The following is a 16,825-nucleotide window of genomic DNA, read 5'->3' on the forward strand; positions in this document are numbered from 1 at the left end:
AACGGCCAAGGGTACATAATGACCCCACAGGTGACTCAATCCCGAGCGTCAATAATGATATAAACACGATTAAAAACCATCTGCGCTGACGTCAACCGACAACTCCACCCCCCCCTACTCTCTCGCTGACCTCGAGTAAGTCGCTTTCGCATTCACACTGGCTGGAAGGCTGGCCAATGAGGGAGGTCGGTAGGCGTGTCGTCTTCGCGTGGGGCGGCTTGGCCGGGTGTCTGTCGCGTGGGGAAAGGGGCGTGGCGGGGGTGTGCGAAGTGGGGCAAGGAAGGACGTTGTGCCCAGTGGGCGGGGTGTCGCGGCGGCTGCGCGGTGACGAAGCTGGCTGGTACGTCAGCGCCAGGATGGCTGTAGCTGCTGAAGCAGCGCTAGCAGCAGGAGCAGCCTCCGGTGGCGGCTTCGCGGCCCCAGCGGTGGCAGTGGTGGCTGTGGGGTGGAGGGCGGCGGCGTAAGATGGCGGCGCTGCAGGAAGGGAGAAGGTATGGAGTGTCTTGCGGCAGAATCACCCAGGACAACATCACGGTGCTGCATGTCAAGCTGACCGAAACTGCCTTCCGAGCGCTGGAAAACTACCAGGGCAGTAAGGTGAGGGGCGACCCACAAACCCCGGTTCTCCCACAGCAAAGGGGGGCGACACGCCGGTTGAGTGGCAGAGACTCACGGTGGGTCTCCCTGAGGGACAAGGGGAGGTCGTTCTCACGATGTCCCTCCTTATTCCTGCACTCGAGTAGCGAATGTCGCCCCTTCCTCCCTGCCAGAACTTGCTGCAAGGGTAGTTGATGAAGCTCGGTTGGGATCCAGCTGAGGTGAATGGGCAGCTTCTTCCCTTCTGGTATCGTCACTCTTTATGGTCTGCCTATTCATAGGATCACTTTAAATCAAAATTCTTACTAGACTCACCCCCCCCCCCCCATTTCCCGCTGAAGCTTTCTACCTCCCCCCCCCCCTCGGTTATATTTAAAAGTTTTAGATTTTGAAAAATGCCTAGCTACAGTTGGCTCTTGTTCCCCACTTAAAGGGAAGAGAGTGGCCGATGCCGATTCCTTTAAAATCGCATTCACAGTAGAAAGTCGTTTCTCTCGGTGTCCGTGCCAGCTAGTCTCTCCGGAACTGGCGGTGACCGAAGCCAGCAGCTCCCAGATGAGGCAGATTCTGCTGAGCTGTCATTTATTTATGAGCTTAGTTCTTCTCTTTGCTGATCTCTCTCTTTTTTTCCTCCTGGATGGGATAGTGTATTAGGCCTCACTTCTCAAGGTCTCTTTCCTGAAAGTGTTATTTTAAGTGACAGTGGCAACTATGACATTTTTATTGCACGTCTTTATAATGTGGCTAAGAAAATTGTTTCTTCTATCTTGACCAGATGCCCTGTATCAGAGTTAATTGTAAAAATTAACATTTAGGAGGGTGAAAGGAAAGCTTGTTGCTTTTGGTTAAGAGGAAAAGTTTTGTGAGTTTTATTCCCTTATGGGTTTCCCCCTTAAGCTTGCTAATGTTAAAAGAGGGGGTTACATCCCGGTTGAATAGAACTGGGAAAAGGTATATATTCTGTGCCAGGAAATGGAGGAATGATAGTCCTTGTTTCAATTTTTTTCTTGCTTTAGCTTTCCAGTAACTTGAGCCTTCACTTGTGTCTGTTCAGCGGACACTAGAAGCGGCCGTGTACTGCTCTCGCTCAGTGAAGATTATTAAGGTCTAATTGGCTAGTTCTTAACAAGGAATTTCAAATTAATTATGCTTTAATTAAAACGACTATTTTTGTTTGAGAAATCTAGAATAGCTGTTGTATTAGACTGCAGAAAGCCTGGAAAGATGAAAAGGTGCTGATGAAGCTTTAAAAAAAAAAAAAAGTAATAGTGTATGCCTTCCATAGTGCCAGCAGGCTTTCTTCCAAAAGTCTTCCTTTGACATGGTTTAAGTAGTAGTTCTGAAGATAAGCTAGGAATATACCAAAACCAAACAGAATTTAAATAACAGGTTCTTGACAGAAAGCAGACTCTATTTTCTGAGCCTCAGTGCTTTTCTCCTTTTGCAAATTTTCATGCAGAAAGATGACTCAGACGTGGTTTTCCCAGAATTGACCTCCAAATTGTGCCTTTTCCTATGACTAATGGTTGTTTCGCTTCTCTTCATAATAAGCAGTTGACTCTAAAATAGAGTATGTGAATAAGCCTCCTTCAGTGATCTTGCTTCTTCTGTGTGCTAACATGTCTGGCTCAGCATTCCCCCTGCCTCCACAGCCATTCAACAGTGTAGTCTCTGGATTTTACACTGCATAATTATATGTTTAGGAGCTCTTTCCCTTGTTAAACCGGAGTTAAAATCATTGCTTCTGCCAGATGATCCACAAAAGTCAACTTTATTTTCAGCAGTATATGCAGAAGAAAGCTGAAACTCTATGAAAGCTATAGTTGTTAACTACTGTGAGAACTTTTAAGCTTTATCAGGTGCTGCTTTAACCATTCTTTGTTCTCTCCTCCTGCTTATAATTAACAGAGGTTAGAACTCAGACGGAACAATGCATGGTTGGATGTGCAAGTGTTTCTTATTCTTCTTTGCTTTCAGAAGGTCATTAATTTCTGAACAAATTATAAAAATTCATCCGTGAAGTTTAGAGTGAATATTTTTTAAGAGTGGCTTTAGGTCACCTAAATTAAATGAAACATAATAATGTTACTTATGTATATGACATTGGAATTCTATGATTTGCTTATGATACTAAAGAATTTTCTAACCTATCTTGAAACTTACTTTGTGTATTATTATGGGAAAGGGTTTATTAAAAAAGAAAATGCAGTTATGCAGTGGTGCTATTCTATATACATGTTTAAAGAGACTATGAAGATTTTTTTGAGGTTGAAAGTGCATGTTTGTAAACTTCCATAATGCATTTTCAGTTTAAATAACGTATGACATTCTGCTTTGTGATACAGAAGAAAAGAAGCTTTTAAATATTGTTGAACTTGCAACATTCTCAAAATTAACTAAACATGAAATGCAAAATCCACACAATTATAACATTATACTTACCGCAATTTAAAAAGTTATTCTGAAGTTTCTTTGTCAATACTAATCCAAACATCATGATACTGTTGCATGTTATAGTACATCATTATTTAAAGTTTCTGCTGATTTCTGCTAAGCTGCTTTTGCAAGTAAATGTTTCTTAGAGGAAGACTTTAACTTTTTAAAATTAGATGTGATTAACAATGTCATTTTAACTCCAAAGATAGCTTTAAAATCAAAGATGTCTCATAATGCTCTGAAAAATATTTTATTAGAGCTAAATAATCACATTGTGTAAATGAATAAAAAGTAATAAAATTTCAAAAGATCATATGTTATTCATAACAAAACTGTGCTGTGTACTCCTGCAGCCTGTAACACACTTAAGAATTTTTGAAGAAAAAAATTTGGCCACCGTTTGAGCAGCTAGTTACAAAGCCATAAAGTAAGGTGTGTGGGGTGGGGTTTGTTTGTTTTTTTAGAAGGAATGCAGTTCGGGCTGACTTGGCATCAGGGGGTGTGGCCTAATATGCAAATGAGTTCCTGCTGGGCTTTTTCTATTTAAAAAAAGTCCTGTATAAACAATGGTGATGTTGGGGTGTGTGGTCTAATATGCAAATATGTTCCTGCTGGGCCTTTTCTACAAAAAAGGCTTGCATAAAGTAGATATTAAAGTTGGAATATTGTTTGATAAAGATTATCATCATCAACAACATCCAAGGCATCGGGGTTCATTTGACTTGTGAAATCTTAAAAAAAAAAGTGGTTTACCCATTTAAAGCTTTATATGGACACCAAACTTCTGTTATGCTTTCTCCCCAGTGAACTGCAGTGCTCTAAGTCACACTCTTCCATTCCCCCTCAGCCTTTTTTTTTAAAGTTTTTAGTTTATCAAAAGGGAAAGCAGGATCATTCTACCCCAATAGACTTGGCTTGAAAGTGAAAGTACTATACATAATGATAAATTGTGGCTTCTAGCAACCACAACAACTCCTGAAAATTGATTTCAGCACTGTTTCCATGTTCAAATAGATGAACCAACACTTATTATTTCTATTTTATAGGAAGGTGAAGTAAATAGTGAAAACTAAAATTTTCTCCATAATAGATATAAATAGATATAGACATTTGTTGGCTTTGGGGTTTTTACACCACTTTTGTATTTAGGGGTTGAAATTACCCCCAGGGAAACCAGTGTTTGCAACCTGAATTGTAAAGCATATAAAAGCCCTGTGTTTGTGCTCTATCAAAGCTTCCCTTATATTTCTAGCCACATGGAAAGGCTGAAATTGAATTGTCTTGCAGTTTTGGAAAATGGGGTTATTCTATCCCCCTGCAAGACAAGCCAGGGACCTGCCTTGCAAGCATCTTTTCATCCTCACATTTTCCAGAATTGATGGAGCCATTCAGCCTCAAACTTTAGATAACCTCTAGCCATCTGATTATTTCCCTTTGCTGTGCTAGATCAAAGTTCAAATTGAACTGCATTGCAGTTTTAGAAAATGGGGACATTCTGTCCCTCTGCAAGACACTTTTTTGTTACCTGTTTTTCCAGATTGTATTATTATTACATTAAGTTCCAATATTGTAATAGCTAAAATGATTGTTTTCTTATAAATAAACAGTTTGTAATTTTGTTGGATCTATCACTGGAAGCCGCCCTGAGCCACTTGTGGGAAGGGCGGGATATAAATCCCAAATAAATAAATAAATAAATAAATAAAATAAACAGTTTTACAGATTCCCTGTTGTGCCTTATGCTTTAAAACAGGAGTGTCAAACATGCAGTTTGGGGGCCGAATCATACTCCCAAGCAACTGGCTGTCATCTGTTTTCTTCTCCCTATGTCTTGCTTCCTTCTGCATAACAGCTTGGTTTGCCAGGCTTGCTCAATCTCATAGGAGCTTCAGAGAAAACCTGTATTTTCTCCATTGGTTGAGGCTCCTCCCTTGGGGAGGAAGGGGGGAGGAATAGCTTGCTTTGGCAGGCTCTCTCAATTGCACAGTGGAGCTACTGAGCCAAGCCTCTCTTCCTTCTATTGGCTGAGGCTCCCCTCCCCCGGTCCCCTGGGGGAAGGAAGGAAAACGCCAGAGCATCCTTTGCCCAGTTCCCTGTATCCCATAGGAGAAATACAAAGAAAGCATCTTTAAGACCAATGAGTGTTAACATTTTAAGCATGTTTTAAGTTTTTTAAAATATATATATTTGTGTTTGTCTATGTTCTTTATAAAATGTGTATCTCTGCTACCTAATCTTAAATAGGTAAACACATGGCCCGGCCCAACATGGCTCAGCCCAACCCGACATGGCACGGCCCAACAAGGTCTCATTTATGTCAGATCCGGCCCTCATAACAAATGACACCCCTGCTTTAAAAGCTGTGGGGTCAGTTTGACCCTATTTACATTTTTGTGTAGTTTTGATGTTTTCAATGAGGGGTATTTTGGACCCTGACTCCAATTTTTGTTCTTCTTTGTCCTTCATTACTGGAGAAAGTGGAAACGCCGCATAAATACGTTTTAAATAGAATTTTTGGTTGATTTCATTAGAGGTAGTTGGTTTTATTATGTGAGCCTTTAACCAGAATAAGGCATATAGGGTATGTTCACCTCAAGATAAGATGTTGAGAACAAGGGAGGTCTTAAAACCATCTTCTGAGTACTTCAGTAAGTGAGCAAATGCAAACATCACAAACCATAATTCATTGTGATGTGAACAAATTCAAAATCCTGAGCCTTCTGCACTCCTTCCCTCCACTAAGATTGATGGCTTCTAAATCAGTCTTTTCTGAGTACACAAGGGAAGTGGGTAGGGAGTGCATAAACTGAGGATTTCCATCTCATTCACATCACAAGCAAACTGTGGTTTGTTCATGACATCTGAATGCAGATGCCGTTACTATTAATCTAAACATCTTTATCCTTCAAAATACTTATGGTGTTAAGCTAGACGGACGTGCAAAGGTCACACTTTATATTTCTGGTGTTTCTTGTGAAATACCATGTTTTAAAATAAAAATGAACCTAATATAATCTATGTACCTTTACAGTTGGTCAAATTTGCAACCTGTTCTTTCCTTGCCTGTAAACTTTTCTAAAGGGAAGAATGTTTTTTCCCCTTCTATTTCATTAGTGATCTCAGGATAGTTTAATTGGGCGGGGGAGGGGGGAGTGGAAGCAGGGTGTTCACAGTGGGCCAGGTTGCCTCCTACTATGGATCTGTTCTAAATATGATTACACTCCTAACGGTTGGCTTCATAACTAATACTGCTGGAAGTGTGTGTGTGTCAAGGCTAGCTTTTTATGTGCCCATAAATAGCCAGTAAGAACATTAGGGTCAGGGTGGGTGTTCATATTTCTACTACTGATATTATATCAACAGTTTGATTTCCTTTCTCTTCTCCTACTGACATTTAAGAAATTTAAAAATTGCTTCAGAGTCTGAGCACTGGTGCTGATATCAGTCCATTCTTGTTTTGGGTTAAAATGTGGACAGCCTTTGAAGTTAAGCTGCGCCAAGCATGTTAGTGGGTAACCGTCACATACCATATTAAGTAAACCTCAAATCTAGGGTATGCATGGGCACTCTATATGCAATATTGGAATATGCTTTTTAAGTTTGCTTATATAACATCTATAGTATGATTGAAATTTTGCAAAAGACAAAATACGTCTGTGCCCAAAGCAGCTTAAAATCTAAGAATAAATGGAAACGGAGTAATAGAAAACTGAAAAAACAATAGTTGGCTGATAGGTGACATTTAGTCTGAATTGTTGTTCTTTCTGTCTTTTTACCATTGGTTGGACTCTTAATAGCTCTGTGTCCAGATATGTGTAGTTTAAACTACACTTTGTTTTGCAGTATGTAAAATAGCTAAATTTTGTCCAGCAGCACCTTAGAAACCAGCAAGATGTTCATGGTATGAGCTCCCTTTGTCAGACACCTTTGACTCTCAAAAGCTCATATCCTGAAAAAGCTTGTTGGTCTCTAAGGTGCTGCTGGATGCAAATTTAGATGTTCTGCTGCAGACCTGCACAGCTATTCTATGAAAATATATAAACATTTGTCTCTTAAGTATATCTCATACTCACACACACATGCACAAAGTTTTTCCTCCTGAAGTTTTTTCTTTTAAGATTTTTTTTCCAGAATCAAGTTACTAGAGATTGCAAGCAACTGCAGATATGTATCTTAAATGTTCATTATATATTGTCTAACATTAGCACTTTCTAATGTTTGTAATGCTTCACATTAATTATACACCAAAGATATTTTATTTTAGCTTATATTTGTATACACAACAAATTTGAAAAAGTTTTGTTGTTGTTCAGTTGCACAGTCGAGTCTGACTCTTTGCGTCCCATGGACAAATTCACGCCAGACCCTCCTGTCTTCTACCATCCTCCGAAGTCTGCTCAAATTCGTGTTTGTTGGAAAAGTACAAGTTCATTATTGCAAACATTTTGTGCCTACTGAGCATTACTTTGATTCACAAATATCCATATGATTTTTGGTCCCTTTCTCTTTATTTTTGGTCCCTTTTCTCATTATAAAATGCGTTAGTATTACAGTGTTACTTATGTGAGATACAAACAATATTGTTCTTAACCTTTCTTTGTGTTGAGAGATGGGTGGGGGTATGGAAAGAAAAAATGAAGATGGAAGCAGGTAGCTTCTTTTGGTGTATACAATGGTTTTCATCAGCTACCTTAATAAGATCTACATTTCTGAAGACTAATTTCAAATCACTGTGAGACTTATGCAGAAATTTAATATTAAATGAAAAGCACACATACTGGATGGGGACAGACTTCTAGTTAGCAGTATATGTGAACAAGATCTTGGGGTATGGGTGGACTGTAAGTACAGTTAGAGTAATGCAGCAGCAAAAAAGGCTAATGAAGTCTTGGGGATGTATCAAGGTATAACCTGGAGTACCATGTGTAGTTCCGGAGGCCTCACTTTTAAAAGAATGTGGACAGAATGGAGTAGGTGCAGAGGAGAGCAACAAAGGTTATCATGGACCTGAAGACCAAGCCCTATGAGGAAAGTCTGAGGGACTCTGGAATGTTTAATCTGGAGAGTAGGAGGTTGAGGTAGGATATGATTTCTCTCTTTAAGTTTTTAAAAGGCTGTCACTTAGAGCAGGGCAACTGCTGTTCCTGTTGGCAGCATAGGACTCACAATAATGGATTTAAATTATGAGTGAAAAGATACCAGCTGGATATTGGGAAAAACTTTTTTACAGTAAGAGCAGTTGAGCAGTAGAATCAGCTGCCTAGGGAAGTGGTAAGCTCCCCTTCACTGCTAGTCTTCAAGCAGCAGCTGGACAAACATTTGTCAGGGATGCTTTTGGTTGATCCTGGATTGAATGGAATTGGACTAGATGGCCAAATAGCCCCTTCCAACTCTTAGGATTCTGTAATTAGTTGTTCACCAGTATGTCTTATTGTGTGAACTGTTGACCTTTGCTATTATTTACATCTGAAAAGTAAAGTTTGCCCTAGAAAACAAAGAACCAAGAGGGAAAGAGATTGAGATTGAGATATGCACATACATATACTAAGTGACTGACTTCTGCAAAGTAAATAAAAAAGGAGATAGGGATTCATTTCTGCAGCACAAACTCATTTGTAGACCATTTAGTATTAATTGATGTGCTGGTGATGAAGTACCATAGAGGACTCCATCAAAAAGAATAAGAGGTGATAAATTAAATTCACATGCTGTTACCAATATCAAGTATGTTATACTGGGAGGAAATCAGTTACATATGAGACATTTGATACAGTGTGTTGGCCATAAAATATATTCTCTGGTAGATGCATCCTGCTTTAGTTTGGCCTGAAACTATAATTTTGGTGTAGAAAAACTGAATTTATCTTGTATGAAGCACCAAATAAGATTTTAAACAGTTAATTGGATATCACTTTTTGCCACTTTCTTTGTTTAGTATAAAGCATAGATTGCTTACAATAAAGCTATTCACTCAATTTTATTGTATTTGGGTCATTTCCAAGATTTCCATTCACATTCATAAGTTTTACTTGGGCCAAAACAAATTTAGCTAGCAGGCTTCTTTTTGTATTTGTGCATATTAAATCAGCCCATTAAAAGGTAACAAACCATTTCTTGTAAAATATTTTAAATGTTGCTTACAGTTTAGATTTTCTAAATTAGCAGTAATGGCTTTGCGTCCAATAACTATTTCAGCAGGGGCTGTGACTGCTAAATTGGGCACTTTCTTGTGGAAACCAATTCTTTTCACTGTCTTTTAACTAGATAAAATTACATTTATTCTACTTCAGTTTAGTAAAAGATAACTTGATTTCAGAGCTCAGATTCTATACATATCAAAGATTTTATATTTGGATCCTGAATTCCATTCTAATGAGAGGTCTCCTCTTCTTTTCCTTTAGAATTTGATTTCTTCTCGACCTTCCATTCAGTTTCAAGGACTCCAAGGGGTGAGTACTTATCTTTAAAATATAACGCTGTCGAAGTGTGGATAAAAATATGAGAGATGGCTATAATAGTTATCTCCTGCTTACTGCCAGATAAGAAACTTTTTCCAAGTCAACAGTCATGTGTAGTATGCCATGCAATTGAATCTCTTCTTCCTATTCACCCTCACTTGTTGAGATCAGTAGATAAGACTTCGTCTCCTGTTCTAGGTCAGGTCTGCAACTGTATTGGGCAGCGTTTTCTCTACAGTGGAGCTTGCATAGGTAGAATACCTTCCTTACCTATGTCTACTATGACACAGTTTTCAAAAGGACTTTTGAAAACAGGCTTATTGGGGTACTAATGTGTAAATAGTTGCCGATGTCTGTCTTGGTAATGAGTGTCATGGTAATTTTAGCTGATCTTGTTTAAATTTTGAAGTACTTTGGGTCAGAAAGGAAAGGTTTTTTTAAAAAAAATGCAAGTAAATTGCTGCTGGATTCCTGTGGTAGTGGTACTGTGTTCTGCCACAGTGTCAGAACATTAGTGGTGTAAAAACAAATGCTGGTTTCATATTTTTGCTGCTGTTTGATTACTTTAACGTTTACTGTTTTTTTGTTTTGCTCCTTAGTAATGTGTCAAGTAAAATGTATTTTAGCTAGTGTGCACATATATCACTTGGGCAGTCCAAACATACTTCATGTATTATGACGAACATATATCTGCTGTCACTAACATTTTTTTCTTGGAAAATTATGTATGCTTATCAGGGTCAAACAACCCACACTAACAGAATAGTGTGGGTGAATGTGAGTTTTCTTCATAGCTTACATAGAATGTACACAACCTTTGGCTCCTAGTCTTGTGCAAAAGGAAATAGAAACAATTTTGTCCAGCTCTCCAGGGTCTCTGGTAGAGGTCTTTCATATCACCTCCTACCTCATCCTTTTAACTGGCTATTGAACCTAGGACTTTCTGCATACCAAGAGGATGCTCTACCACCGAGCCACAACCCTTTGTAGTTTATGAGATCGGGATAGTCTGTGCTATTAGTGTCATGGCTTTACAGGCATAAGGGCTTGAAAACTGCTTTTTGAATGAAAGTGGGAGATTCGTAGGAAACAGAATTTTTCAGTATTTCCCTCTAGAATTGTGCCATATAAGCATACACAACTACATAATCCTCCCAAAAGTTAACAAGTTATTCCAGGAGATTTCAATGCAATCCACTGAGATAATTTCTCCATATTCCCATTGTGTCTATAATTCATATCTTAGGATAGTTTCAGAGGGTAGCTGTATTCGTGTGCAGAACAGCTAAGACTCAAGTCCATTGGCATCTTAGAGACCGACAATATTTTTGAGGTGTAAACCTCCCAGCTTTGATTCTCGAAAGCTTACACCCCAAAAATCTTATTGGTCTTTAAGGCGCTACTGGACATGAATCTAACCTTCCTAGAAATAATCACAACTGAGTAGAGTTCTACAAAATTCTGAATAGATCTGTTTAGGATTGCACTGTTCCTTACTTGCAGTGGATGCTGGCACCCTGGCAATTCAGTTGCGGCCAAGTTTCTTTTTTGGCAGTATTCATATATGCACATGTGCTGTATCATAAGGAGATGCAGCATCTGGGCTGACATCTTAGCAATCACTTGGGAGGCACTGGCTGCAGCAATGTTCCCTCCAAACTGCAGTCTTGAGAGCAAAAATTCTACTTTGTTAGCTACTGGCATTAAAGTTGTGAGCTATTGGCATTAAATTTGTGAGGTACTGCATAAATTATTGTGCTCTGGGGTCATCCTTCCTGAGCTAAGACAAAAATCTGTGAGATGGAGGCTAAAAATCAGTGAGCTTGCTCACAGTAAGTCAGTTTAGAGGGAACACTGGCTGTAACCCAAAAGAACTCTTAGCACAGGAATTTTCTTAATATAACAGCCACATAAAATAAACATCAGATGTCTGAGAACTGTAAGCTGTCATATATTTGAGAGAAGGAAGGAAGAAAGGAAAGAGAGAGAGATAGAAAGTGAAAGTAAGCAAGCAAGAAAATGAAAAGAGAGAGAAAGGAGGAAGAAATGAAAAGAAAGAAAGAGGAAGAAGAAATGGAGCCAAGCAAGGATTCCATGCAGGTGGAAGAGAGTCACCTGAAGTGCAATGCTGACTCTTCCACGGAGGAGAACCCAGCCAGCAATAATCTCGCTGCAGCAGCTGGGCCCTGAAAGCCTCCCAGCTGTCCAGGCCCTGGGAGGACATTGTGCAGTGCGGCTGGCCCGCCACAGCCCAGCCAGCGGGGAGCCGCAGAAGTGCTTCTCACCCCCCGATCTCGACCGGACATCGGGGACCCACGAAAATGCCACGGAAGTGCGACTCGGCCCCCTGACCCTGGCAGGACGTCCAGAACCCACAAAAATGCCGCGGAAGTGCAGCTGGGCCCCCCGACCCTGGCGGGATGTTGGAGATCTGCGAAAACGCCACAGAAGTGTTTCTCGCCCCCCCGACCCCAGCAGGACATTGGGGAGCTGTGAAAATGCTACAGAAGTGCTGCTCGGCCCCCCCCCCGACCCTGGCTGGCAGTTGGGGAGCCTTGAAAATGTTGCAGAAGTGCTGCTCAGTCCCCCGACCCCAGTGGGACGTCGGGAAGCGTGAAAATGCTGCATAAGTGTGGTTGAGCCCCCTGACGCCAGCCAGATGTCAGAAAGCCAGGATGAAAGCCACACAAGCGCAGCTCGGCCCTCTGACTCCGGCTGGACTTTGGGAAGCCAGAAGGCCCCCTGACCAACGCTGACCAGTGGGGGAAGCTGACTGGACTGAGGTGGAATGCTGGCATGGGCAGCTGGAACGCTGACCATGCCAGCCGGAACAGTGTTCCAGTGCATTCCGGCACAAAAAAAGCCCTGGTTGAATGTATAACTGGCCCAAGGTCACTCAGCAAGCTTCGTTGGTTGGGTGGGGATTTGAACCTGGTTCTCCCAGATCCTAATCCAACATTCTAATCACTGTACCCTAGAGTCTATATATTTCATAGTTTTGGAACATTGGGAAGATAGGAAGACAACCTTGGAGAGCAAGAATAGACAGTTTCATTTGGTAGAATGGAGAGAGGGGTAAAACTGAGCCTTGCGGACATAAAGTCTCCACTAAAAATGGAAACCAAAGGTAAGGGGAATAGAGGAAAAATGGTATTTAGAAGTGAATTTTTCTGCAAGGATGTTGAACTTTAGAATTCAAATACAGTGGGAGGGAGGGTTGAGAGTTTGTGTATGCCTGCCAGGAAGTCATGGTTGACTTCTGGTGCCTCCTACTGGGACTTGGATGTTCAGAGAGGTAGATTTATTACCTGCATCCCAGCTTTGATTTTCCTTGGCAATCTCCCATCCAGGTACTTGCCAGGGTTGGCCCTGCTTAGCTTCCAAGATCTGATGAGATCAGGCTTGCCTGGACTACAGAGCAGGTGTAGGTTTGATAATTTTCTTGATGGGGTTCCCACCTGGGAACCCAGTATATACATTGTGGACTCCAAGGAGGACAGGCAGTATAGAAGAGCAATGAATGTATATCCTAAATTTTGTATATACCTTATAGTCTTAAGGTTCTAAATCACCACTGTTACTCCAAATGTCACTTTGCCCTGGACTTTGAGATGCTAGCCAAGTTATATGAGAGCAGTTAGTAAATCATATAAAAAGAATTGGGGAAGATTTAATTTAAATGCATATCAAAGGTCCAGATTTAATAGTTTAATGTAGGGTTTCAGCTGACTTGACCTGTCTAAGCTGGTGGTTATGTGCTAGCTAAATAGTTGTATCTTTTCTTGTTGACTGACAGTTTTTGGAGTAACATAGATAACAATTTAAGGCCCTGTTATAGAGCATTAAGGTGTTATGGCAACAGCTGCTTCATATGGTCACCTTTTGTAATAGAATGGTCATTGAGAAAATAAAGTAATATATGATATCACATTCTGCATAAAAGGTTGTGGGAAATATGATCATGCATCTCAAATTGTAGCAGGTGAAGTAGACATCAGCTTGTACTTCAGTTAGTATCTACTGCATTATTGTTGGAAAGTGAGCCAGTAGAATGGTTAGGACTATCAAACTATTTAATTTTCTTTCGTTCCTGACAATTTCTTGGAACTCATTAGGGTTCACATCTATTGATGACTGCTTTGTGTCCCTTTTGCATATTAAGAGCTAAGTTGGCAGTGATATTTATTTATTTATTTATTTATTTATTTAGTGGACTTATATCCCGCCCTTCTCACCGAAGTGTCTCAGGGCGGCTCACAGCATAATAATTCATACAATTCGATTTAAAACATTTACAAATACAATTAAAACCATAATTAATAAAACAAGATAAGATAAAACCAGCGGTCTATAGGAGCATTTTGTTCCATCCAGAGATGTTCTCATTATCAGTTAGGTGTTATAGGCCTGCCGGAAGAGGGCTGTCTTACAGGCCCTGCGGAACTGCCCTAGGTCCCGCAGGGCCCGCACCTCCTCCGGCAGCTGGTTCCACCAATAAGGTGCCGCTATTGAGAAGGCCCGATCCCTGGTGGATTTTAGACGGGCCTCCTTTGGCCCAGGGACTACCAGCAGGTTTTGTGAACCCGAGCGTAGTACTTTCTGGGGAACGTGTGGGGAGAGACGGTCCCTAAGGTAGACAGGTCCTAGGCCATATAGGGCTTTAAAGGTAATGACCAACACCTTGTACTGGACTCGGAATATTACTGGCAGCCAGTGCAGATCCCGGAGCCCCGGCTGAATGTGCTCCCATCTTGGGAGCCCTAGTAGCAGCCGGGCAGCAGCGTTCTGCACTAACTGCAGTTTCCGGGTCCGGCACAAGGGTAGCCACATGTAGAGGGCATTACAGTAGTCCAACCTCGAGGTGACCGTAGCATGAATCACTGTTGCTAGGTCGTCGCGTTCCAGGAAGGGGGCCAACTGCCTCGCCCGCCTAAGGTGAAAAAAAGCGGACTTGGCAGTGGCTGCTATCTGAGCCTCCATCGTCAGAGAAGGCTCCAATATTACCCCCAGGCTCTTGACCCTGCCCGACACTGTCAGCGGCGCGCCGTCAAAAACTGGCAGGGGGATTTCCCTTCCCGGGCCGCAGCGACCCAAGCAAAGGACCTCTGTCTTCGCCGGATTCAGCTTCAGCCCGCTCAGCCTAAGCCACCTAGCCACTGCCTGTAATGCCCGGTCCAGATTTTCTGGGGCGCAGGCGGGCCGGCCGTCCATAAGCAGATATAACTTCAAATAATTAGTAGCTTAATTGTGTCACCCCACCTACAAATCAAACCAATTTTTTTAAAAAAATAACCTCAAGAAGTTGTTTAGTTCTGGGATTTGAGTTCTTAAGGGAGTAAGGGGGTTGCAAGCATCCATTGTTGCATAGAAATGGTCATCACAGTAGGGATGTTTGGCTGGGTAATAAAATGATAATCTTACCCAAATCATGTCTATGTTTTTTAATAGTCAGCAAAAATAATCTACCTACATTCAGTAATGATTGAGACTTTTCAGTCTGACTATTTAAGTGCCTTGCCATCAGCTTTCAGTTCCCTGTTCAGTGAGTGAGGAGAGTATAATTCAATAAATAACCTGTCTGGCGGAGATAATATCCAACCAGAGGAGTATGTGGATGATCCTTCAAAATAGGATAGCTCTCCATTGGCATTTTTATATAAAGCATTGCCACTTTCTACTTATTGCTTCAGTGGGTTTAAGAAGGATGTCTTCTGTATAAGCATTGATCCTGTTCATTATCTAGATTACTAGGTAGGGCAGAGCTTTGTGTATACTCACTGGTAAGCACCCAGGAAAGGAGAACTAGAGGCAGGACCATAGGCAACATTAATCCTACTACATCTAACAGAGGAGACAGAGGTAAATGGTTGTACTAGCAAGAAGGGTTGTGCAGTCTTGGGAATAGAGCAGAGGCAGAGACAGGTTTCACCCCCTCCTGTAAAGTAAATCTATGCTCCAAACCTGACAAAGACACATGAGATTTGAAAGTATTGGAACTTAATAAGAGAGAACTGTTGATTCAGGAAAATAGACAACACTCTGAAGTTCAGGATCAAATAGGGTAGCCATTGTATATTTAAGCACAAGCCTGCCTGTCAGCATGTAAAGTAGGAAGGGTGGTACAGGTCCTTTTTTTAAAAAAAAAGAAGCAAAAATTGGGTCAGTGAGGGCAGCTGAATCTTGTGCTTTCCTGCACTGTACCCTGGTATACGTAGAATCATAGAGTTGGAAGGAACCTCCAGGGTTATCTAGTCCAACCCACTGCACTATGCAGGAAATTCGCAAATACCTTTCCCTAAATTCACAGGATCTGCATTGCTGTCAGATGGCCATCTAGCATCTGTTTAAAATCTTCCAAGGAAGTAGAGCCCCCCTCCTGAGGAAGCCTGTTCCACTGAGGAACTGTCAGGAAGTTCTTCCTAATGATGAACTGGAAACTCTTCTGATTTAATTTCAACCCATTGGTTCTGATCCTACATTCTGAGACCACAGAAAACAATTCCACATCATGCTCTATATGGCAGCCCTTCAAGTACTTGAAAATGGTGATAATATCACCTCTCAGCTATAGCCTCTCCAGGCTGAACATGCCCAGCTCCTTTAACCTTTTTTCATAGGACTCAACCTCCAAACCCCTCACTATCTTTGTCACCCTCCTCTGGACCCATTCCAGCTTGTCTATAGCCTTCTTAAAACATGGTGCCCAAAACTGAACACAGTACTCCAGGTGAGGTCTTACCAGAGCAGAGTAAAGTGATACCATCACTTCATGTGATCTGGACACAAGACCTGTTAATACAGCCCAAAATTGTATTTGCCTTTTTAGCCACCACATCACACTGTTGATTCATGTTCACCATATGGTCCACTAAGACCCCTCGATTCTTCTCGCACATACTACTGCTAAGACAAGTCTCCCCCATCCTTTAACTATGTATTGACTTTTTCCTAAATGCAGAACTTTTACATTTATCCCTTTTAAAGTTCATTTTATTGGTTTCAGCCCAGTTTTCCAGCCTGTCAAAATCATCCTGTATTCTCTTTCTGTTTTCTACTGTATTTGCAACCCCTCCCAATTTAGTATCATCTGCAAATTTAGTAAGCGTTCCCTCTATTCCTTTATCCAAATCATTTATAAAGATGTTGAACAAAACATGTCCCAGGACAGATCCTTGAGGCACTCCTCTTGTCACTCCTCTGCAAGAGGTGAGGAACCATTCACAAGCACTCTATGGGTGTGATCTATCAACTAGTTATAGGATCCAAACTACATTTTACCTTGTCAACAAGGATACTATGTGGAACCTTATCAAAAGCCTTACTGAAATCAAGAT

General features: G+C 41.2%; 1 protein-coding gene across 2 annotated transcripts in view; it reads left to right on the top strand.

Annotated features, from left to right (window-relative positions):
- The first annotated feature begins 294 nt into the window (after window positions 1-294).
- The window catches only part of ELL2 (elongation factor for RNA polymerase II 2), a 49,008-nt gene continuing 32,477 nt past the window's right edge, over window positions 295-16,825 (top strand). Inside the window, exons 1-2 of one of the 2 annotated variants that reach the window (XM_060235665.1) lie at window positions 295-597; window positions 9,435-9,482. In XM_060235665.1, the coding sequence (XP_060091648.1) occupies window positions 466-597; window positions 9,435-9,482 (180 nt within the window). In that variant the 5' untranslated portion in view covers window positions 295-465. The remainder of the gene's footprint in view (window positions 598-9,434; window positions 9,483-16,825) is intronic. The other variant, XM_060235666.1, reaches the window with a different exon arrangement.

Source organism: Heteronotia binoei, chromosome 4 (assembly GCF_032191835.1).
Source record: "Heteronotia binoei isolate CCM8104 ecotype False Entrance Well chromosome 4, APGP_CSIRO_Hbin_v1, whole genome shotgun sequence".
NCBI classification, from domain to species: domain Eukaryota; kingdom Metazoa; phylum Chordata; class Lepidosauria; order Squamata; family Gekkonidae; genus Heteronotia; species Heteronotia binoei.